General features: G+C 43.7%; 1 protein-coding gene across 1 annotated transcript; it reads left to right on the top strand.

Moving 5' to 3' along the window:
* The first annotated feature begins 6,390 nt into the window (after nt 1-6,390).
* LOC128504416 (ryanodine receptor 3-like) lies at nt 6,391-24,429 on the top strand. The gene is made up of 11 exons (XM_053474444.1): nt 6,391-6,519; nt 8,019-8,117; nt 13,293-13,473; nt 15,492-15,765; nt 16,048-16,162; nt 18,899-18,957; nt 19,648-19,819; nt 21,940-22,086; nt 22,541-22,726; nt 23,480-23,610; nt 24,306-24,429. The coding sequence occupies exons 1-11, from the start codon at nt 6,391-6,393 to the stop codon at nt 24,427-24,429; spliced, it is 1,617 nt and encodes a 538-aa protein (XP_053330419.1).
* Nucleotides 24,430-25,150: the final 721 nt, after the last annotated feature.

Here is a 25,150-nt window from a genome sequence, read left to right as displayed (position 1 = left end):
TCTTCTATCCGGCACCCTGTGCTTTCCTGTGGGGTTGAGGTTAAGAGAGTGCCGTGAAGCTACCCCGCAGGGTCACATAACATGCTGGGTGCTTCACACCACCGCCTGCTTCACCGCAAGGAAAACATAGGCTGCCGGATTCCCGATGGGTCCCCCTCTGTGGTTTGTTGAGCTCTTCTTTATGGGTTCGCCTCCCTTTCTGTGTTTTTTTTGGGGGCAAAAATAAATTGGCCACGCTCAGATTTTCTAGTCGAGCATTTTATTGCAAGGACAACGTGATGTGGGATTTATGGGGATTGCGTGGACGTTAGATGATATGTATGTGTTTCTAATTGATGACATGCCCTGTCAATGGCGCTTATTATTTTGGCTCGCGGCTGGCATCAGTTGTACCAGAGGGCGCACAGAGCGGAGGAGACGTTTCAGTTTGGTCCACAGACGCACTTCACATGTTAATACGGCTTATAGGCTTTCAGATTTTATGGGTTCAAATAAAATGTTTCAACTTCTAGGCTTGAGGGTCACTGTGGGTGATTAAGACCAAGTCATTCTATAGTTTCCCACAAACATTCAAATGGCTCATATGCAGCTGCCTGAAAAACTGTGTTCAATATTTTTTTTGAAAATTTATTTTGTGACACTTATTTAAATAATAATTGGATGGCCTTTTTGATTTAAAAGCGACTTGATGTTATGTGTAGTATTAGTATTGCTATCACGCTGTATACGTGAAGAACTGTGTTTGAAGTAAATGTATCCAATGCAAATCATCTAATTCACCAATAATAGTGATTCTTCTTTCTTCTTTTTTCTTTTTATATTTTACCCACCGCAGGAAATTTTATCTGGAAGTCGTATTGTAGAAGATTGGCCCAAATCCTGCAAGCAGAGAGACGTCTTAAAGCCGGTATGCGGAGTGATTTTTACTCTGAGGTAGAAGGACCGCTTTGGCCAGGTATGGACATTTTATACACATGGTTATCATTATTGTTTGCGCTGTTTGCCATTACTTAACTCCCCAAATAATTCTACATCTAAGCTTTTGCTATACCTTGTGCGTTTTCTATTAGTATGACATCATTCATATTTAAGCGTTCGTTTTATTTGTGTGTTTTCGTATGGGGTTTGTATTTGTATGAAATCCTGTTCTCCTTTAGCTTAGAAAAAATCTACTTCAAACTGTTCTTTTTATCCCAAAATAGTGATGAGCTAGGAAATGGTTAGGGGAGAGGATTGTGCCCTGATCTGAAGATGACGAGGTTAATTCATACATCCAGGATAAGGCATCCGCCTTGACGTAACAAGACCCTGGACGGTAAGTAATGTGCAGTGGAAACTGGGTAAAAAATAGTGACCATCTTGCTAATCGAGGTGGCAGATGTCTTGCCGAACGTAGATACTCCAAATTTTAATGATCCATCGGTCCAAATAAATCTTTGTTTTTTTTAGAAGAGAGGCTGGTGATAGGTTGTATTGTTCGTGAGAAATAGCGAATGAATTTACGATAAAAGTTTGCGAAGGCGATGAACCGTTGTATTCCTTTTCGGTCTGTAGGAGCTGGCCAGTTGAGTATCGCCGTTTTCCACTCATCGTCCCTACGTATCCTCACCAGATTATAAACCCCGCGTAGGTCAAATTTGGTGAAATATTTTGCAGATCGTACATTTTCTAGCAGTTCTGGGATGAGTGGCAATGGATAACGGTTCTGAATTGTGGCGTTGTTTAGCTCCCGGTAGTCGATGCATGGGCGCAAGCCCCATCTTTGTTATAAACAAAAAAAGATCCTGGTTCCAGCAGGAAAAGTGGAGGGTCGTATGAAGCCCTTGGCAAGATTTTCTTCAATATAGTTGTGACGGACCGACCGGGGTCCTCAAGAGCGACTTCTCCTTTCAGGACAATAATTCCCCGCAATCCACAGGCAATATCCCCAATCAAAGTAAAGGGACATCGCTCACAGTCCCGAAATGCAGGAACCCCAAATCTGTTTCCAAGCTTCAGTCTTTATAGTCTCTTATGATTTGGGTAATGTGGCACTCACCAGGGCCCATAGTCTGTAGGAAGGAGGCTGGCACTCAGTCCCCTCCAGGAGCCCATGGCACGGAGGCTTCCGTGACAATAGTCTTTCAGTGAGTTCTGGTTCTGAGAGAGGATAAATACGGCCGAAGGGTATAGTAGCACCAGGTAGGAGGTCAATGGGGGCAATTATACAGTCTTGAAGGGGGTCATTTGTCAGCAATCTTCTACTTGAATACGTCTTTAAATTTTTGATAGGGAAGGGGAATCTCTTGGAGAGAAACGGTCTGTGTGAGACAGATGGATGTAGTCTTTAGACAGTGACTGGTACAATATAAGGAGGAGAACTGAAGTACACCAGCCTCCCAGTTTATGAGAGGGTTATGTCTCCTGAGCCAGGGGAGACCTAAAATGACAGGTCTGTTATTAGAGGTAATAAAATACCCAAACACTTAATAACCTAATTAACCCTATAAATAACCTATAGGTGTTGCAAGATGGCGCACCGCCCTTACGAAAAAATTACTGCAGTTTTTCTGAAGTAACACTGCAGTTTTTTGGACAAGAAAAAACTGCAATACTGCACTTTTACTGCAGTATTACTGCACATTTACTGCAGTTTTACTGCATTTGTACTTCACTGTACTGCAGTTGTACTGCAGTTATTTTTGTACGGAAGTACAAATGCAATAAAGCTGCAGTACATTGAAGTACAACTGTAGGTTTGCAGTATATAAAAAAAAAAAGTGCACTAAATGTGCAGTAATACTGCATTAAAACTGCAGTACAGTGAAGTACAAATGCAGTAAATGTGCAGTAATACTGCAGTAATGTTTTTGTAAGGGCGCAACTGGATGTTCCAGGGTGAGCGACAGAAACTGGGTGTTCCAAGATGGCGGATCGCATGTAGGTGTTCCAAGATGGCTGACCGAAACAGGGAGTTCAAAAATGTCGTATTGCAACTAGGTGTTCCAAGATGGCCAACGGGATCAGGGTGTTCTAAGATGGCGGGTTGCAACTCAGGTTGTTTTGATGTGGCGGATCGTAGGTATGGTATATGTGGTTTACTCATTTTCTTTAGCTCATTGGGTCTGTGAGGTAATAATATAACAGCTAAAAAAACATAAGCAGGACATTGCTGCTAATTAAATGTCACAAAAGCCATCCTAGACACAAGCTACACTAAATTTACACCCTGTACAGCAGCGCTTTAAAAACGGGTTGCAATCACAAAGTATGTCCACACGAGGGCGATATAGGATAAGAAATTACAATGCCGTAGCAGCTTTACTAATAAAATGAATGCCAGATATTATTACAAGCTATGGCCGCATGAAGGGACTACAGGATAAGTACCGGCGGCACCAGAACCGCTTAAATTATGAAACAGGTTTCAGGAGCGGTATACATATTCGCATGCATATGTAAATTAGCCTCTACCACTTCTGCTGGGAGGCTGTTCCATTTATCTATCACTCAGACAGTGAGCTAAAACTTTCTTATATTGCATTTAAACCTCTGACTTAACCATACATTTATAGTTCAATTAAGGAGCCAGCCCTGTATGTTGTATACTTGAATAGGATTCAGCCCTGTAAGATGTATAGTTGAGTTTTTTCCTGCTACCATCTGCCAGTCCCCCACCTTGTCTCTGCTGCCATCTGCCAGTCCCCCACCTAGTCTCTGCTGCCTTCTGCCAGTCTCCCCAGACTCTGCTGCCTTCTTCTAATCTTCCCAGACCCAATTACTGTCTTCCCAGTCTCCTCTGCCATTTGCTGCTCTGCTGTCTGCCAGTCTTCCCAGTCTCCACTACCTTTTTGCCGGTCTCCGTTGCCGTCTGACAGGCTTCTTGCCCTCCACTGCCATCTGCCAGTCTCCCCAAACGCCATAACTGTCTCCTAGTCTCTGCTGCCGTCTCCCAGTCTCCATCAATAAATATACAATTACAGAGGTAATTCTCATTGTTTTCACACAAATTGCTGCTACAAAAGGACTTAATTACTACTCCACTTGGGATATGTGACCTTACTATTAGTGTATAGTTTGGGTTAATGAGCCAGCCCTATTGTATGTATATTTTAATTAGTGATCCAGGCCTGGATGATGCATAGTTTAATCTGTAGGCAAGCACAGCATTTCCCCATCTTCCTTTGAGTGTTTTGGAAAAAGTGGGGCCCTAAAGTGTTCCTTTAAATAGAAGCCAGCGAGGGAAATGTTAATTAGTGTAACCATTGCATTGTGTATAATTTCTGTGTTATCAGCATCTGTCATCGTGTGATCTCCCTGAGCCGGACTCTGCGCTTCCACGGCCGCTGGAGACAGAACTCTTATCGCTCCTGATCGCTTGCGTTGCTGCGTGTGGACTCCGCGACTGCCTCCCCGGACTCCGCGACTGTAAAGCCGCAATTGCATATTTTCAGATCGACCAGAGGAGACGGAAGCCGTGTTTTAAAAAGAAATACGGATGTAACTGGGGTCCTGGGCTTTTCCTCTAACCCGGTATTGGGATTGTTTTATTTCCTTACCTTGTAATGATTTTCCTTGAAAAGTCAATGTTAAGAGATGTTCTGTTAAAAATATTAACACTTCACAGTCCTTGGTCCTGTTATAGAGCAGAAACCAGACGGGAGCTTCGTAATGTTGGTATAACTAAGGAGGATGGTGTTTCTGGCTTCAATAAACTATCATCGCAGTAACCCCCGTCTGCGTGTGCTTATTTGTAATAATTACAGAATGTGACGGCGTCAGGCTGTTTGTTCTAGTAATAATGCTTCTTATCGTATGGACTGTAAATAACTCTGCGGAAATTATATGCACCGTATAAATGACGGTTATGTGTGTATCGCCCTCTTGTGGTGGATTCCTATGATGTTACTTTGTTACGGGGTTAAATACCCCCTACAGTCATATTGTAGGATGGAGTGTACGGGAAGCTGTGGGGAAGCAATTCAGAAATGTGTTTGTGTTATATTATATCACCCCTCCAGTGGATTTTTCTCCTCCTTCCCAGCCAATCAACACGTCAACAGTGACTCTCCGTGTCCGAACTCGTAACTGCAACTCCCCCAAAGAATTTTACTGTCCCTAGAAGATCTGAGCAAATCAACATGTGTTTCTATGATAAAACATCATGTCTGTAAAAACTGGTGTGAATGAGTTTATTTTATGCAATCCAGGTTGGAGGAGTAGCCGAGCGTCACCAAACCACCCAATGTTTCACTGAAAAGCTGCGGATTCCGGCGCAAACGGTTAAAGTGGATCAATCGGCAGGAACGTTCCATTGGTTGCTATGGGGAATGCTCCACTCCTGCCGCTGCGCCGGAGTTATTCTTTATACACATTGCCCCGTGGATAGAGAAATCAAACCCTGTTTCAACTGGGAGCAAACCAGTAGCCAGAAGTATAGAAAGTACTAAAACCAGATGCGGGGGCTTTCCCTTTAACAATGAGCAGTGTTTGTCATACAGGTGCAGGGGCCTCACCTCTTTACCCCTGCCATTTAGTGCGTAATATAGGAGACGGGGTATTTAATTAAATGCCCCTGTGGGAGTGCACTGACAGTCTCCTGTTCACAGCGTCTGAGCGTCTTCAATCCGTGTCTCTGTCGCCTGTCCTAGAAGTCAGCGTTTCTGTAAGTCGTCGATGAGCCGCAGACCCCGTCTGTCGGGAGCCATTTTTGCGTTCTTTTTGCCAATTCCTGAATTTTCCCCCAAAGTCCCTTTGGCTTTCTGCAAGAATCAGGACCTCGGGTGGCCTTCATTCTTTCCATTCTTTCCTGGATTTGACGTAGTGTGTTAATTAAGTAGAGCGAGCCCGGTCCTTCAGGAAGTCTTTGCCGCTGTCTTTCAGGTATCGGCCCGGCATATCCAGCTGCGGGCAAGTCTCCGATATTCGGGCTGCTCGACTCCTGCAGATGCCTTATTTCTCCAGAACAGAGCAGTAAATCCGCCGACCGGGGTAGTCGCCTTCTATTACTCGGCGTTGTACACTCGCCGCTGTGTCCGTGTTTCTGATTCCACCGTTTAGAAATCTGCCCCATTCCCCACCCGTCAATCGTTTGGATATTTATTGGGTCGCTGGGGGCTGCAGGTCGTTTCCTACCGAGAGCTTCTTTACCCCGCAGGCCGCCGGGGACGCGCTTCTTCCCTCCCTTCATTATAATATTTTTGCATCTAATTTCCTTGTTTTGGTATTTTTTCTAGCAGTGAGGGCCGAGTTTAGGGTCCGATCTACTAGTATCGCCAGCGGTTTCCCCTCCAATACCCCCTTTTATAGAAATGCCCCTTGCTGGGGTAGGAAGCTGTGCCCTGCATCTGTGACTACAGGAATATAAATATTGCTGCAGCAGCAGAGATGCAGTTTCTCTGTAAAGCCGTTATGACGAGGCGGCTCCGCGTACAGCACTGCGGATTATTCCTGCGGTTACGGGATAAATGGCAGAAAACCAGAGACCTGGAAGGAGCTTTTTCAGCATCTCTGGCTGCAGATTATTGCGCCGGCCTTTGGGTCACGCTGTGAATCGGGTTTCATTCACAGCAACAAAATTCATTCCAATACCGATGGAGGTCAACTGGGGGGCGTCTCCGGCAGACCGTCAGCTCTTGTGCTTCTACGCACAGCACGGCCCTCGGCAGTTCTGATTACACAATGTATAGAATGGGGTGTGATGTATATAAAAGTACGTTACAGGAGCAGTGATGGGGCAGAGTGTAATGTATAGAATGGAGGGTGATGTATATAAAAGTACGTTACGGGAGTGGTGATGTATATAAAAGTACGTTACGGGAGCGGTGATGGGGCAGAGTGTAATGTATAGAATGGGGTGTGATGTGTATAAAAGTACGTTACGGGAGTGGTGATGGGGCGGAGTGTAATGTATAGAATGGAGCGTGATGTATGTAAAAGTATGTTACGGGAGCGGTGATGGGGCGGAGTGTAATGTCTAGAATGGGGTGTGATGTATATAAAAGTATGTTATGGGAGCGGTGATGGGGCGGAGTGTAATGTATAGAATGGGGTGTGATGTATGTAAAAGTACGTTACGGGAGCGGTGATGGGGCGGAGTGTAATGTATAGAATGGGGTGTAATGTATATAAAAGTACGTTACGGGAGTGGTGATGGGGCGGAGTGTATAGAATGGGGTATAATGTATATAAAAGTAGGTAACTGGAGCGGTGATGGGGCGTGTTGTATATACTTCTCCTCTCTCAAACCAATACCACCAATTGATATGCGTGGAGAATAATCCGCTCTGCGTTGTGTATTAATGATAAATGTAATACCCCTTGTTACCTCCTCCAAGAACTAACATATAACCGTATCCCCTTTTCCAGATAATATATATGTCTAGTTCTACTAAGGTTTTCTACCCGATATTACAATAAAACAGCCAACCCAAGATTCTTACCAGAGAGAGAGCTTTAATTAGAATCTGCCCAGATTTATGTTACAGCAAAGACAAAACCAGAGTTACAGTGATATACAGATGTCAATCATTCATACCACTCACAAACATCCCATCTATCTAATATCTGCTGCTAAGTGTGTGCGCTGTGTGGGTGATGTGCCAAGGGTGAGACTCTCCAATCCAGTCTCCCCTTGTGTGTTTCTACAACGTCTTTAGAAGGGATTTCTCTATTGATGTGTAAATGAGGTCCCTGTCCTGTGTTCCCAAGACCCCACCGTGTGATGTTATTGACTTGCTATGTTTCCCATGCCTATCTCCAGGTGATGCATTTCCTTCCTTCTCTACATAGTGTATAGGTGTGATATCTTCTTACAGCTGTCTTTCCTGTTACTTCCCCCCTAAGTAGCTTGCAGCTATCATACATACATATATACACACAAACTTAATCAAGCACATATTAATTACAGATATACATACTTTGTATTTACCCCAACAGGGCGGAGTGTAATGTATAGAATGGGGTATAATGTATATAAATGTATATGAAGCGGACATGCGCTGCGCCAGAATCTCACGTGTCTTCTTCTTTTGTCGTAGGATTTGGTGAATTCGGGGTCGAGCTCCCTGTTTTTCTTCATCGCCGCGGTAACCTTGGCCTCCATCAACCACAAGTCCGGCTCGGCGATCGCTGCAGCGGTAAGAGAATCTCTTTACTCACCTTTCCCAATCAAACCCAAACTGTACTTTTAACCCTTTTGTTGCTGTGGCTCGGGTTGGTGACCCCGAGTGTCGGTATTATGATTAAATCTCGTTAGGGCTGCAACAACTAATTGATAAAATCGATAATAATCGATAATAAAATTCGTTGCCAACGAATTTAATTATCGATTAGTTGAATCGATTTTTATCGATTATAAAATGAGGGTTTTTTTCAGAGCAAACACTCTGAAAAATACCCCTCATTATATAATCCGTTTAGTCTGACTCACAGCAGCAGCTCCTACTTACCAGTCCCTCCCTGTAATCACTGTGACAACTGGCCCCGCCCCTTCCTTCTCCCAGAAGGCCAGAACCACATGGCTGTGACACTCATATAACTGTAAGTATAAAATTAATATTTGGGCTGCTGAAAGTTAGGGGAGGTGGGGGTTAATTTAGGGGCAGCTATGGTTAATGGGATGTTTAGGGGCAGCTATGGTTAATGGAGTGTTTAGGGTTTAATTTAGGGGCAGCTATGGTTAATGGGGTGTTTAGGGTTAATTTAGGGGCAGCTATGGTTAATGGGGTGTTTAGGGTTAATTTAGGAGCAGCTGTGGTTAATGGGGTGTGTGGGGTTCATTTGAGGCAGTTGTGGTTAATGGGGTGTTTAGGGTTCATTTAGGGGATGTTGTGGTTGATGGGGTCTTTAGGGTTAATTTAGGAGATGCTGTGGTTAATGGGGTGTTTAGGGTTAATTTAGGGTAGTTGTGTTTGATGGGGTATTTAGAGTTAATTTAGGGGTAGTTATGGTTAATGGGTTGTTTAGGGTTAATGTAATGATGAGGACTGAGGGTTAATTTAATTTAATAAAGTAAACTTAAGGTGCAGTTAGAGGTAAAGGGGGGGCAGACTAAGGGGAATCTAAATCCTGGGGGCCGTGAAGATTAACCCAGTACTTATTTATAAAAGTATGGTGTCAGTGTGATGCGAACGGGTCTGTGACTCTATGAGGGGACTATGAGATATCTGGGGGGTATACGGCATATCTGGGGAGGATGGAGTGACATATCTGGGGGTATATAAGGCATATGTGGGGAGGGCAGTGTGGCATGTCTGGGAGGCAGTGTGGCATGTCTGGGGAGGACGGAGTGGTGTATCTGGGGTACAAGGCATATCAGGCACAGTGGCATATGTGGGAGGCAGCGTGGAGTGGAATATGTGGGAGGCAGCGTGGAGTGGAATATGTGGGAGGCAGCGTGGCATATGTGGGAGGCAGTGTGGAGTGGTATATGTGGGAGGCAGCGTGGAGTGGAATATGTGGGAGGCAGCGTGGAGTGGCATATGTGGGAGGCAGCGTGGAGTGGCATATGTGGGAGGCAGCGTGGAGTGGCATATGTGGGAGGCAGCGTGGAGTGGCATATGTGGGAGGCAGTGTGGAGTGGCATATGTGGGAGGCAGTGTGGAGTGGCATAAGTGGGAGGCAGCGTGGAGTGGCATATGTGGGAGGCAGCATGGAGTGGCATATGTGGGAGGCAGCGTGGCATATGTGGGAGGCAGCGTGGAGTGGCATATGTGGGAGGCAGTGTGGAGTGGTATATGTGGGAGGCAGCATGGAGTGGCATATGTGGGAGGCAGCATGGCATGTCTGGGAGGCAGCGTGGCAAGCCTGGGCTCAAATGTGCATAAATTGGGGGGGGGGGGCTGGTTGGGAAATAAAGACAAGAAATGCATTTTATCAAAGTTTTTTTTTATTCTGCTGTTTGTATTTCACATCATTTGTTTTTTCATTTATTTAAAATAATTTAATAATGTCCATTCATTTTTTTTATCCGATTGATCGATTAATCGTTAGTTGCAGCCCTAGAATACAGACAGTTACAGGCATCGTGAAAGAGAAAGATTTGGAAATGCTTAACTGAACTGAAGAATGTTTATTGAACAATGTATTGCCTCTTGTTGATATGAAGACGTTCCGCTAGATGAAGAGTGTGACGATACGGATACCTGGAGCAGCCTCTCCCCCAGGATGGATCGTCCACAAAGGAGCGTTGCTGAGACCGGGGTCAAGTCGGTGACTGTATCTCCCCCAGGATGCTGGTCTCAGTAGGGGAAACTTCTGGAGCGAGGCTGAAGGGTCAGTAGACGGTAGCAGGTTTGACCTGAGCTGGGGTAGGCATCGAGTCCTTTAACCACTGGATAGGGAGGCAGGTATTGATCCCTCTGCCCCCAAGTACAGCCCTTACAGAGGCTGCCAAGTGTTAAGCTCAATGCTGACAACAGATCCCAAGACTCCGCAGCCCTCCCAAGAAAGAGACGCACACCATACTCTTGGGGAAGACTTCTCTGTTTATTGCAAGGCAGACAAGGTTATATAGGAAAACAAGGGGTGGGTCAAACACTACAAACAACCAAGTACTTTGTATACAAAAGGAAAGTTAACATAAGGAAATTAACTCAGCCATTTAATTAATACAATCCAATAGTTCACACCACAAAAAAGGATCAAAACCATCACCTCAAGATAATGGCAGTGCAGACAGGAAGCAGCACCAATAAACATAACGGGATTATACAAAGAAGGAACATCGGTTTGAAAATGCTAAATACACATTAACAGTGGTGTCGCTACGGGGGTGGGGCATTACCCCCCCCTAGGATATTCCTTGCCCCCCCTGTTGCCCCCCCGCCGAATTTTGAGGCACCCAGAACAGTCCCCTTGACTGCTAACGATGGCATGGTGCCGTTGCTAGCAGTCCCAGTCAGGTGCTAACGACGGCACCATGCCGTCGCTAGCACTATCTTACCTTGATGGAGGTCTGTGGACCCCCATCACCACCTACCCGGCGATCTGTCCCTCACACTGAAGGGCATCACCGGGGCCACCCGATCTGGCCGGTGACGGCACGCGCAATGCCGCGATGACGTCACCGCGCAACTGTATTAATAACTGACGATTGTCAGTTAAAGCGGTATGGGGGCATGCTGCTTAGATGCCTGTATCTCAGGCATCTAAGCAGCTACAGACCCCCAACATATACTGTTGGAAAGGTAATTATGTCACCTTTCCAACGGTATATAATGGTATATAGCTTGTAAGAATTTAAAAACATTACGTTAAAAAAAAAAGTAAAAAAAATGATTTAAACTTAAAGTAGTTAAACTTTAAAAAAAAAAAAAAAAAAGTTTAAGTATTCTAGCTAAATGATCGCTGTGGTAGCCAATGTTACCACAGCGATCATATAGCTATAAAAAGTCACATTCCCTTTTCAAAAATGGCCTATACTAATTTTTAATCCCATGATCCCTTTGATCATGGGGTTAAATTTAGCCAATGGTAGAGGGAGGCAATTTTTGAAATCCTGATGAACTGCAAATATTATTTAAATCAGCCATTTAGCCTGTGTGGTACGTGAGTAACCATCTCATCCCTGGAGTGCCTTGCATTTTTACTGCAAACCTTTTTTTTCCTGTAAAAGTGATTTATTTTCTCCCTTTACCATCATTTCTTTTGGATTGTAAGGGGAAAGAATGGTGTGTGTGCTTCTGTGAGTGAATGTATGGCAAGTATGGTGTGTGCTTCTGCGAGCGAATGGAGATATGAAAGGCGTGTGAATGATCAGTAATTAGGGTTGAAGCCTTGACGTGGCATTACTGCTCATGTAGGAAGTTAAATTATGGGCCAAAAAGTACACATTTGCAAGAACTACACCACTTGGCGCATCTAATGAGGGGCTGTGTTTCTAGTACAAACCTGGAGTGCGCTAGACACAAATGAACATGTCGCTATGGCTAGGAAAAACATATTTTCTAGCCAAAGCGACATATTCCATCATTATTTGTGCACTCAACTTTTGTCCTAGAAATACATGTAGCCCCTCATTTGAAGCTCCAAGGGGCGTAGTTTCTTAAAATGGATGAATTGTCTGAATGAGGGAGAGCATGAGTTAATATGTGGATGAACTGTCTGAATGAGGGAGAGCATGAGTTAATGTGTGAATGAATTGTCTGAATGAGGGAGAGCATGAGTTAATGTGTTTGTGTGTCTCATAGATGTATAATTGTGGAAGGGCAAAGATGGCACTAGCAGGATGTTTGAGCCTTGGGGACCGAGATGGCACAGGCCGGATGTACATGGGACAAAGATGGCAAATCGTATGTGTGTTATCTGGGTGCTGGCCAGGTTCTTTGTGGACATTGTGGACGCCAGGGCTTGCTTTGGGGTGTGTTATGCCTGTAATTTAGGGGGTTTTAAATATACCTTTAATGCCGTGTTTTTATGTGAATTCCAATTGATCTGTACCTGCAAAGCTGGGTTTCTGTGTTATTCTGTAGATCCATATCTGCAATGCTATGTTTCCATACATTATTTATGTATACCTGCAAATATAGGGTTTGTATGTCTTGTTCAGTTGATTAATACCTGCAATGCTGTTTCCATGTATTTATTTGATGTATACTTGCGATGCTACGTTTCATATATTATTATTGTATACCTGCAAATACAGGATTTGTATGTCTGATTCTGTTTGATATATACCTTCAGTGCTGAGATCACAAGTGAATTTCAATTGATCTATAAATGCAAAGCTGGGTTTGTGTGTTAATGTGTTGATCTATACCTGCTATCGGCAGCAGGGTCTAATATATATATATATATATATATATATATATATATATATATATATATATATATTGGCAGCAGGGACTAATATTAATATATATCGGCGACTGGGGCTAATATTAATATATATATGGGCAGCAGGGACTAATATTAATATTTATGGGCAGCAGGGACTAATATTAATATATATCGGCGACTGGGGCTAATATTAATATATATCAGCAGCAGGATCTAATATTAGGCCCTGAAATCATTTAGTGCAAAAGTTAAGGTATTGTGTTGTTTAAAGGATTTCAAGGATTAGTCGTACTAAATTGTGGCTTCAGGCTTCCCATGTTGAATGATCAAGTATTGTATTGTCCAATAACAAAAGTATCATTCCATAGTACATTACTTTTGGCAATAAATAAATATATATATATATATATATATATATATATATATATATAATATTATGTTTTTTTAGTGGTATGATTTAATGGTGGAAATTATTAATGCCCCCCGAGTTTGACTGTGGTATCTTGTGTGCCCCCCATATATACTGTTTCTAGAGTCGCCACTGCACATTAACCCTTGTATCCCCACAAGTCTCAGACTGCTACCATCACAAAGAGGACGAGGAAGAGGAGGATACTTCATGGACAGGTCGGCTCCGAACATTGGTATACAAAATTAAAGGCCGCTCAAAGACAGAAGAACAGGACCCAGCAGAGGAGGAGGAGAAATCCCCAAGTATGTAGCATTCATTAATGTTGATCAGACACCTTTTCGTATACCATAGAAGCAGAAATGTTATTTTCCTTTTCTTAGGATCAGCATGTTTGTTCCTTCCAAGCCCCTCCACAAAAGGGAGACTAATTTAGGAAAGAGAATTGATTACATGTGCCAGGTTTGCCACATATCTCACCTCCCTTGGAGAAGTGAAAATCATAAGCTATAAGAGTTTTGATACATTCATTTTCAGCGTTTAAAGTTGGGAAGTTACATCATAATTTGCAATATCATGACAGAGAAAGAAATACGTCATGTTTTTTCTACAGAGCTTGTTATAATTTAAACCTAATGGATTCCCTTCCATCCAACCTTACCCAAGCTGCTCCATTTTACTTCTGACATTCTGGTTCAGAATGCTGCATGGCAATAGCTGGGTTGCTGGAAGGCTTTGGCTATTAATACATATAGATTACCTTGCTTGCAATACGACGTGGGTTAATTGGAGGTGTTTACGGTGATATAAGCTCCTTAACAAAACATTGCCTGATGTCTGAGGTTACTGGCAACGTGTTGCTGATATTCATTGGGTTTAGGTGACATATGACACTTGTTAATCCACTTCAATCTCTGCTAATATCTAAAAGTAAACTAAAATCAAAATTGAAGTAGCTTATTAGGGTGAGGGTAAGCCCTCCCAAACGTACCCTCTCAACAGATCATGATAAGCCATCAGACACCAGAGCTAATTTTATGCCCGGTTCAGGGAGTCATATTTCAATAACGCATGAAAAAAAAACCTGTGACTTGTTTACAGCTGTGGAGGAGACGCTACCACCTGTCGGCAGCCCGACAGCTTCAGTAAAGAGGTGACTTGGATGCCGTACGCTTATAATTTTGGCTGCGTACTTTAGATGCTCACGTTTATCCACTTTGAGGCCAATGCTATCCTACAGGGTGATCTCGTGGTGCACTGATGACTGTAAATCTTTCCCATCGACAAAATATCGTAATGATGGACAGATGGAAAATATAGCTCACCAGCAGCGCCCCTTCCCAGTGTTTCCTGCAGCATCGTTGTGTTTTTGTTGTGTGTGATCAAACTTTATTAATGATTGAAAGCAGACCTTGCACTTTTCCTATATACTCCATTTTACAGTTGTGTCCGCTAAGTTGATCAGATAATGCTGGCTCTGCCACAGACTGTCACCCATCTCCAGCTTCTTTGGGGGAGAATGTTTAAATATCTCCTAAGCAATTACACTGCATGACAAATAAAAAAGCACCAACGTAACGTCGCTATACTGAAAGTTTTTAATGGCAGCAGTTCCATTTTAATGAGTGTGCTGGCCGTAAAATACATATTTTAAAGGTGGAAGGAAGAAACCAGTGGCCAGCTATAGGATATTCCATTTGTTTACTTTGAAACAGTTCCAATGAGCATATTGAGTTTTATAGTATTAGCCTTTTAATGAGTGAGCTCCAAGTGTGAAAAGGTTTGTTGGAGATGAAATCTAATCTCAGGCAGATCAGTTTTGCTTGGCACTATGAATATGACATGACCAGTACCCGATTGCCTCTACTTGTGCAGGGTAAAATTGCATCTTCCCAGCCATTGCTAATCTACCAGGTCTGCCTATGGCCTAAAATATTACATACAAACATCTGATAGGAAGCCATTGGCTTTCTCCTGCCGTGTGATGCTGGCATCTAGTGTTAGATTACGTTGCATTACATTACAGTGGCTTACATCACGATTTTGTCATTATGTCTGACATCGCATGAGTGCTAACGTTTTGCTTATGTTATATAATTTTACCTGAACTAAATAGTATAAAGGTTATAAGTGTCCCATTAGTAATCTTACCAGTCTGTTGAAGGTACTTTGATGAAGTCTTTATGCATTCCTTTCAATGTAGGTCACTAAAAGTAAATGTAACTTCTAGTAGATCAAGTTCAACCTTTGGTTATCGTTTCCAGACAGAAACAGTATCACGTAAACAATTACATTGACAATCGCTTGACTTTTCTTCTTGCAGCCACATTGAAGGAGCTCATATCGCAGACCATGGTGCGTCGGGCTCAGGAAGACCACATCCAGGACCCTGAACTTGTGCGCATTATGTTCAGCCTTCTTCGTCGACAGTATGACAGCATCGGGGAGCTCTTACGGGCCATGAGGAAAACCTACACCATCGGCGCCGCCTCCGTGGAAGACACTATTCATTTGTTGGCTTCTCTGGGACAAATCCGCTCTCTGCTCAGTGTCCGTATGGGCAAAGAAGAGGAGATGCTGATGATTGATGGTCTTGAGTAGGTTTCAGCAAATAAGTGTTAGAGTTGATCTGTTGTGACAATGGTAGGACATGAGTTTTGGTATATAAGTTGTTCTTCCAGAACTGCAAGGACATACTATTAGACCAGGAGATAAGTGGTTTGGGTATCTGTACTATCCCTTGTACATCTTTCCCTTTCCTGTGCACAATCGAGGTCAAATGAAATAAGAAGAGTATTTTTATGGAAAACCCCCACATGTGAGACATCTTGGAACTGGTTATTTATGGTCTTAGTGATGTATAACCTTTTCTTTTTTAGCGACATCATGAACAACAAAGTCTTCTATCAGCATCCAAACTTGATGCGTGTGCTGGGGATGCATGAGACGGTGATGGAGGTCATGGTGAACGTGCTGGGAGGTGACAAGTCTCAGGTAACAAAGTCCTTCCGTTTACTACTTTAAAAAACAGAAGTATTTTTGGCCTACCATCGCTCTATGTGTAGCCTGTTTCTTATAAAAAAAAAAAGAATGTCTTTGTTTTAGAAAATATACATGGACAGTCGAGAGTTAGACAGTGAGCGGTCATGGGGCAGGGGCACTCGCTGTAGATATACTGCACGGGGCGCTGTCTGTAGATATACTGCACGGGGCGCTGTCTGTAGATATACTGCACGGGGTGCTTGCTGTAGATATACTGCATGGGGTGCTCACTGCAGATATACTGCATGGGGCGCTCGCTGTAGATATACTGCACGGGGCGCTCTGTGTAGATGTACTGCACGGGGCGCTGTCTGTAGATATACTGCACGGGGCGCTGTCTGTAGATATACTGCACGGGGCGCTCTCTGCAGATATACTGCACGGGGGGCTGTCTGTAGATATACTGCACGGGGGGCTGTCTGTAGATATACTGCACGGGGCGTTCTCTGTAGATATACTGCACGGGGCGCTCGCTGTAGATATACTGCACGGGGCGCTCGCTGTAGATATACTGCACGGGGCGCTCTCTGCAGATATACTGCATGGGGCGCTCGCTGTAGATATATTGCATGAGGCGCTCTCTGTAGATATACTGCATGGGGCGCTCTCTGTAGATATACTGCACGGGGCCCTCTCTGTAGATATAATGCACGGGGTGCTTGCTGTAGATATACTGCACGGGGCGCTTGCTGTAGATATACTGCACGGGGCGCTTGCTGTAGATATACTGCACGGGGCGCTTGCTGTAGATATACTGCACGGGGCGCTCTCTGTAGATATACTGCACGGGGCGCTCTCTGTAGATATACTGCACGGGGCGATCTCTGTAGATATACTGCATGGGGCGCTCTCTGTTAGGGCTGCAACTAACGATTATTTTAATAATCGATTAGTTGGCCGATTATTTTTTCGATTAATGGGATAAAAAAAGACATTATTTTTAAATGAATAAAAATTGCAATAAAAAATGTACAATTTACACTTTCATCTCTTTATTGCAATGGCCTCTTTATTCACCTTCTTATTTTACTGACATAATAATAAAAGCTACAAGAACCCAAACACAGTGTTTCTCAAACTAGGTTGTAATACAAAGTTATATATACCTGGATATAAGGGAGCTGTATGAAAGGTCGCACTCTGCTGATAGTGCCAGCGATTGCCTTCCGTCCTGGCTGAATATTTCTGGGCAGGATGAGTACATTTGCTGTTAGGAAGCTTCTGCTGCTTTTTCCTAGTTACTTTAATGTCATTACTGTCGCGATGCTAGTGAATTTCCGTGTGAGCTGTGGTTCCCAACACCCAGATTTTAAACAAACTCTTTACAAGCGGTCATCTTGGTGACACCAACCTTCTACTACATCTACTTCCAAGTCACCTGGAGCTTCTCCAAAGTGCTCAGAGAAAGACACAGTCTCCAATCATTGATTCTGCCTGTCTCGTCTCCTTTTCCAGTCCATCTTGCTTCCTCAACAGGCTGAAAAATATTATATGAACATCTTATGAGCCTTCAGTTCATATAATCAATTAAACGGTGTTAAAATAGTCACATGTTGGGTTGGGGTGTAATTAGAAGGTTATTGTGTATCTATATGCGTGTGGCTATGTATAGGTATATATGTACATGTATACTTAGCATGAAAAGAGTTCTACACAAGCCCTTATATTAAAATATATTATTTTATTGTACAAAAACATATAGATAAAAAACATATAGAATATTACATAGTATAGACAACAGTGCTGAATCATTCAAGTATAATTTATATATTACTCTCTGTAGAGTGCACTTATTGATTTTGGAAATATTATCAAGAGAAAGGAGAACCGAAACGGCGTAGGGGAAGTGGAGGACAATATGGGTAAGGAGCATAATGCTCTCAGGATATGGTTCCGATTATTTGGATTACTTGCATATTGGTTTTTGATGTCTATGGTGATTTATACATTTAGAAAATTTAAAGGTGCACTCCATAGTGAGCAATATTGATTATGCACTTGATAATATTTCCAAAATCAATAAGTGCACTGTACAGAGAGTAATATATAAATTATACTTGAATGATTCAGCACTTTATGATTATTTGATGGTTTACATGCACTGGAGACACTTTATATATATATGTATAGCCATATTTCCTCCATATGCTCTGATTAGTTTCCTAGAAACCTCTGTTGTCTATACTATGTAATATTCTATATGTTTTTTATCTATATGTTTTTGTACAATAAAATAATATTTTTTAATATAAGGGCTTGTGTAGAACTCTTTTCATGCTAAGTATACAAGTTTTCAGGAGTTTCCCTGTTTTGAGGATGAGATCCTTATATATACCACAATATTTATAACATCATGTTATTTGTGAAAAGTGTGGTTGGATTCTTTTGTGTTATAATATATGTATATGTGTATATAATGTCCCCACGTGATGTGGCATATCTGTGCACACCAGTGCTTAGGTATCTCACAATCCTTCTACAGCTGAGATTTTGTGGGAAATATCACTTCTTTTATGCCAAAAATCTTGTCTGAATTTATTAGTTTGGCGGCAAAGTTCTCGAGCCGCCCCGGCCAACGCTAGTAAGAGATGTTGAAGATGCGCCGACAGCAATGCTAATTGAATTGTTTGTGTGGAAATGTAACGGCGCCGATCTGTGTCTAGCGAAGTCCCTACCTTGTGATTACAGGCAGTAGAAATTGCCAAAGAGCAAGAGGACAACCTGAAGGCCGAATCCGAGAAGGCTGAGTATGTTTCTCTGGTTTGCTTTGAATGCTGATTATTAATTCGATAAAGGAGAATTACATTAAATGGACTAACATGCTTTGAACTTCATTAACTTGCTATCAAAGCATCCGTCTCCCAAAGTACTTCCAAGAACAGAAAAAGCTGATGGAAAATAAGAAACGCAACACTTTATAGTTTAGAGTGCAATACGGGCGTTATGTAGTCTATTCTGTAGCCAAGTACACTGGGGTACACTGGGTATGGATACATTAGGAAAGGAGGTCCCTGCCCTAAGGAGCTTACAGTCTAAGTCAGATTATACCTAGATTGTGTAAAAAGCATAATTCTTCCAATGAATCCATGTTGCTTTATTGCTTTTGAGCATCCTTAACACGTGAATGAAAAGCCGGAACCGGAAGGCTTTTCAATCTGTTGTATTGAGGCGCAGAACAATATTATACCGTGTAACGCTGGTACAACGTGTAATAGTGGGACATCTACTTGACTAACACATGGGAAGCCATCTGTTGGCTATCCGGTCTCTGAAATATATCGGCACTTCTGCCTGTATTACGCTTTGCGTGACTTAACGACGCCTTGGCACGGATGACTACAATAAGTAGTAATGTGTTTGACTAGCTTGGGTCCGCCTGTTAGCCAAAGCCATTGTACTCTGTACATCAGCACCTAATCGTACAATTATTTTCTCAGCATGGAAGACGGCGAGAAAAAGAACAAAGCTAAGGCAGAGGAAGAGTCTGAATTCCTTGAAAGCAAGCAGGGTCAAATCAAGAAGAGAAGACGCGGCCAGAAGAAAGAGGAGCCGGAAGCATTAATGGCAAACGTCCTGGCCGGCTTGGAGATCTTCCAAACTAAGATGTTGGTAAGAGATTCAGAGAATATTCTTCATCAGGCAAGAAAACTGGCAGCTGGGCCTGGTTCTTTGCTGTGCTTCACTTTTGTGTAGTTCATTTCTAAAATTCTGAGCGTTAATGAAGCATTATTTTGAGGTGTAACTCAGGCTTTACCCACCACTGACAACCCTCTAAATGGGGTTCAAACATCACAGCAAGCAGGGGAGGGCTGGCAGCCTAAGGCCTGGGGGGCAAGTCAAGTGGCCCATTGTGCCACCGAATCAGGCCATTTTTTCCTGATTTTCTAACGCATATTGATTCTAAAAATACAAATATGATTCAAATGTGGTTTAACATAACTCAGTTTAATATCAACAAAGGATGGTTTAAAAAAACGCAAAACCTAACGACCCCCTGATGCTCAGCCAGGTAAATGTCCCCCATGATACTGGCTGAGAATTATGGCACATATACTACACAGCAGCAGGGAAAGTGTTTTTAAGGCTAATATGAGTACCCTACCAGGATCCAGTGGGCCCATACACTCTGAAATATTAATTCCCTGGAAGAGCTGATTGGGGACAGAGCTGACACATGGGAGCTGAATGTGGACAGTAATGACATGGGGGGCTGAATGGGGACAGTAATGACATGGGGGGCTGAATGGGGACAGAGGTGAAGCTGGAGAGCTGAATGGGGATAGTAATGACACTGGGAGGGGCTGATTGTGGACAGAGGTGACACCGGGAGGGTATGATTGGGGACACAGGTAACACTGGGGAGCTGAATGTGGACAGCAATGACATGGGGGTGCTGAATGCAGACAAAGGTGACGCTGGGAGGGGCTGATTGGGGACGGAGGTGACACTACCGTTTATGAATTTTTTTTTAACTAATACAAAAAAATAATATATAATGTGTACAAATATAGATTGGTTTAATAACCTTGTACATCTCCCACTTTTTCGTGTAGACCTCCATTCCCTGGTAGCTGCAGACTGCCGTTTTCTACGTCGTGTCACTGACATCCGGTGCTCCAGCAGTCTGAGTGCGAGGGGGCGGAGCTTTCACCCCTGACGCTGCTCCCGTCACTATGCGGCCAATCTAAATGGCTGATGCGTGCTGCTGATGCCGCCGGCCGGAGCTTCTTTACAAAGAAGATTGGCCGCATAGTGACGGGAGCAGCGTCAGGGGTGAAAGCTCCGCCCCCTCGCACTCAGACTGCTGGAGCACCGGATGTCAGTGACACGACGTAGAAATTACATTTAAATACGTTTAAAGATAAAAAGTATTAAAGAAGCTCCGGCCGGCGCCATCAGCACCCAGCGGCCGTTTAGATTAGATTTGGCCCCTGACAGCAAGTGACCGCGTCATAAGAATCTGTCCCAGTGAGTTCCCTGCTGGCTCAGGCCAAGCCAAAACTGTAGTGATGTTCAATAACAGTCTACACATACAGGGACTTTTATCCGTCTCCCCACCTCAAGCTCACGTGACGTTTTCATCTAATAACGATTCATTTCTGACCAATTCCTGCATGGAAGCCGAAACGTCTCCTTTATCTCAGGTGACGCTTTAGCGTTTGTCTTCTTCTGTACAGGGCACTTTCATTAGACTGTTTCTAGTTACCATTCATTTAGAAGAACCAAGATTCCAAATGTTGGTCCTGATGTCGAATGATGGGACCTTACCCTGACTATAACGTTTACTATGTAAAATGTAGAAATGTGTCCTGCGTGTCTTGCCGCGTGGCTTTGAGCGTCCAAACGTTCTAATCGTATTTTTTTCGCTGAGAGGGAAAGAATGAAAAGACGGGCCCAGCGGAACATCTGCTTCTGAGCTTTATCTGAGCTCCACGATTACCGATCATCAGAAGACAGAGCCCCTCGCTTTGTGACCCCCTGCCTAATCCAGACGGCCTATTTCTCCCTTTTACATTTCACTGGGACTTGTGATTAGCAGCCCAGTTTGGGTAGACGTGGCCAACATATATCTCTCGTACTATTCCAATTGCCCCCATAAACCCATGTATGTCTGATTTCATGTGATCTGCTATGGTTTAGTAATAAAATATATATGACAGGCGGTTAATTCCGGTGCGTGCAATAGAACGCCAGAAACTGAATGTCTTACCCTTTTTTCTTGATTTCAGAACTACCTGGGCTGGAATTTCTACAATCTCAGATATCTGGCCCTGTTTGTTGCTTTTGCCATTAACTTCATCCTGTTGTTCTACAAGGTAAAGCACTCGCTAGAATATGGTCTCTTTAATGTTTCTCTGGTCGTCGGTCAAAGTGTGGTAGGAATAGAATCTTTTGTGACATTCTTCTTGAATTCTTTTCCTGTGCGAAGTTTCTTTGAAGACCAACATTTCTGTGCCCGTTCCCCAGACCGGCTTTTATCGTCTCTTTTACACAGCAGCTCCTCGCCGCTTTCCCCTGTACGCAGCTCGTTATGCCGCTTAGCTGGCCGAATGCGTGGCAGGCGGGTGTTGAACAATGACATAGATCCTTTTTATTTTTATTATACTTTAAACTTAAAGCCAAACGTTACCTGTAAAAGTTTTTGATAGCATTCATTCAGGATTGAGAAGCTTGTCGCTCGGTCTGCCGCCATCACAGGTATGTAAAGAGTTTGAATGCTTTGTCAAGTTGACACACGGTGAACCGTCTACGGATTATCGGAAGCTTGGAGTATATTTGCTTGAACGGTCCTAAACGGATGTGAACGGCTTGCTGCTCTGCAGGTGACAGAGGAACCTTCTCGCGAAGAGCCAGACAACGACTCGAAGGTGTGAGGAGGAGGAGGATGCAGACGAAGGCACGGTTTATTTTGTGCTGCAAGAGAACACCGGTTACATGGCTCCGACCCTCCGCATCCTTGCTATCATCCATAATGTAATGTGGTTTCTCTGCGTTATTGGATATTACTGCTTGAAGGTACTGTATATACCGGAACGTGTCTTTCCTGTAAAATGTCGATAGAGTTTACCGTAGTGCCTTCAGGAACCTGGCCGATGAGTTGTAGGTAATGGGATGATATTCCAGACGCAGGTACGCTATTTGCCACGCCGGCTGCATTACAGGCACGCGGAAGGCTTGCGTACGGAGGTCCTCTGTCTGTCCGCGTATGGGTGACACGGGGGCAGCGCAGAATGATGTCGCTCTGTCTACAGTCCTAAGGTGAATGGATGCTTTCTACCAGTCACCAAGCCATACCGTCTCCTTCCCTGACAACGGGTCCACGCCATGTATTTCACATGATGTTCATATACGTGATTGCAGGTATCCACCTGCCAAGATGAATTTGTTTTTGAGCAACACTGATTACATATGCGCCCATCGATCAATCCCAGCTGACCTTGTTTCCTTTTTCTATCCTTACCTGTAGGGCAGCGTTGGTAATTATATTCCTAACAAAGCTCGGCATTCGGGATGAAGTGAAATGCCCTTTTAACACAAACAAAGAATTCCACGAAAAGCTTGTGTTTGACGGTTCGGCAATTTATTGGCAATAACAACAAACACCCTGTTTCCCCAGTGAGCTTCTAGTAAAGTGAATCAAGGCAGATTCCCACTGAAGGGATTAACTGCGGTCTTACCTGTGGCTGATTCGCTATCCGACACAAAACTAGACTAAAAATGTTAATAACGCTGCCAGATGTTCTGTGACCTTCTTCCCTTTCCCCAAAGGTTCCTCTTGTGGGATTGAAACGAGAGAAAGAAATTGCTCGCAATGTGGAGTTTGACGGTCTGTACATCACGGAGCAGCCGTCAGACGACGACATCAAAGGGCAGTGGGAGCGGCTCGTCATAAACACCCCGTAAGTGGCGTGCCTTGGATCTGCCCTGTCTTATCATCGGTGGCCCGAGCTTCTCAGCTGTGGATATATGCGATGGCTAGCATGGCTTTACAGTTCACGATTAATGCCGGGGGTTATATATATTATATATATATCTATATATATATGACATCTGTCCATCCACACAGGCATTGTGTGTCTTTTCCCAATGACTAAAACGTATTGGGCTCTCGTATGGACGCCACTCTATAGGCCCCTGTGGCTGGAGCGGCTTTGAAAGAACACATGTATCCGCTATTAACGTATATCCAGCTAGAAAGCCAATGCAGTACATCAGGCAGTGCTTCAGAGCATCGAGCAAAACCCTTTCTAAGTAGAACCCAGCAGCGTCCAAGCTGCACTTTCCAGTTTGTCGTCCCAGTACTTTAGCGGGAAGGTGCCAGCGCATGTACAAACGCAACTGACAATGTGTTACCATTGGTCGTGCAGCTACGCAAAATGATTAACTCAACTGTATCCGTGTATAAAGTATACAGACACAGAGCACTCGTGTGAAAGCCTGTCGGTCAGAAACGATACGGCAAAGGGTAGCGGAGACACTTCCAGCGTAGTGGATAACAAGCTAGATCTTAAAAGGGGTCAAATGGAGTATTGTATGTTTTGCCTGTTTGTTTGTTTGATTTAAAACAACATATATCCTTTTTATGTGTTTTTAGGTCGTTTCCTAATACTGACTGGGATAAATTTGTCAAGAGGAAGGTAAGTAACGTAACTGTCCACATTTGCTTGCGATTCACTTCTCTAGCGGTGCGCTTAGTGGTTAAAGCAATCAGTATTTAAAAAGTTCTGAAAGATTCAGCAGCTTAAAGGGGCAATGATAGGAAAAATGTTTGAAAAAACTCCCTCGAATGAACTGTGCCAACAGCCATTGTTATTTTATCCATTTCATGCATTTCTCCAATTCACTCCTCATAAAAAAAAAAAAAAAAAAAGTCTCGCTGTCTAGCTGGGAGCCCCCGGAGGTGTTTGTAAGATTACGATCCTGTCCAAAAGCCCAATATGTTTAGTGGTATTATTACATGGGTAACTAATAACCCCCAGTCGATGACTTCTGGACAGCGGACACGCGGCGCTGATCTGGAGCACTGGCGTGCTGCCTGGGGGGCACGTCCAAAACCCACGTGACTGTATCATCGGCGCGTGCCGCGATCAGTCTCCGCACCCGGCGCATTTCGCTTGGCCGATAGTGTGGCGCGCGCGTCTCCTACCTCATGTTTTTGCTAGCCGTGGGCCTAGGAGGATGTGGGATCTGGGTTACTGAGACATGTGCCATAAGTCATGTAGTGTTGTTGCTAACAGCAGGATTTTCAGACATGAGCCCTTTAGTAAATATCCCTGTCGATATCGTTTCCAGTTTGCCCGTCAGCTTTATCGCCGAGTAACAGCAATGCCGGTCGTGTGCACCGTGGAAAAACGATTAGCGCGTCGTCACTTTTTTGTGCACTTTCACATTGCGATCCGAGCGTTCCATCCACTGGCTTAAGTCTCCATGGATATTAAG

The sequence above is a fragment of the Spea bombifrons genome, chromosome 9 (assembly GCF_027358695.1).
Source record: "Spea bombifrons isolate aSpeBom1 chromosome 9, aSpeBom1.2.pri, whole genome shotgun sequence".
NCBI lineage: Eukaryota > Metazoa > Chordata > Amphibia > Anura > Pelobatidae > Spea > Spea bombifrons.
This window is presented reverse-complemented; position numbering and strand designations above follow the sequence as displayed.

Bases quoted from the DNA above. Each gene is read 5' to 3' on its own strand.
- LOC128504416 (XM_053474444.1), top strand. From the start codon at position 6,391: ATGACGAGGCGGCTCCGCGTACAGCACTGCGGATTATTCCTGCGGTTA. The intron at 15,766-16,047 runs GTAGGTTTCAGC...TTTCTTTTTTAG, and splicing joins CTGATGATTGATGGTCTTGA to CGACATCATGAACAACAAAG. The intron at 18,958-19,647 runs GTATGTTTCTCT...TTATTTTCTCAG, and splicing joins GCCGAATCCGAGAAGGCTGA to CATGGAAGACGGCGAGAAAA.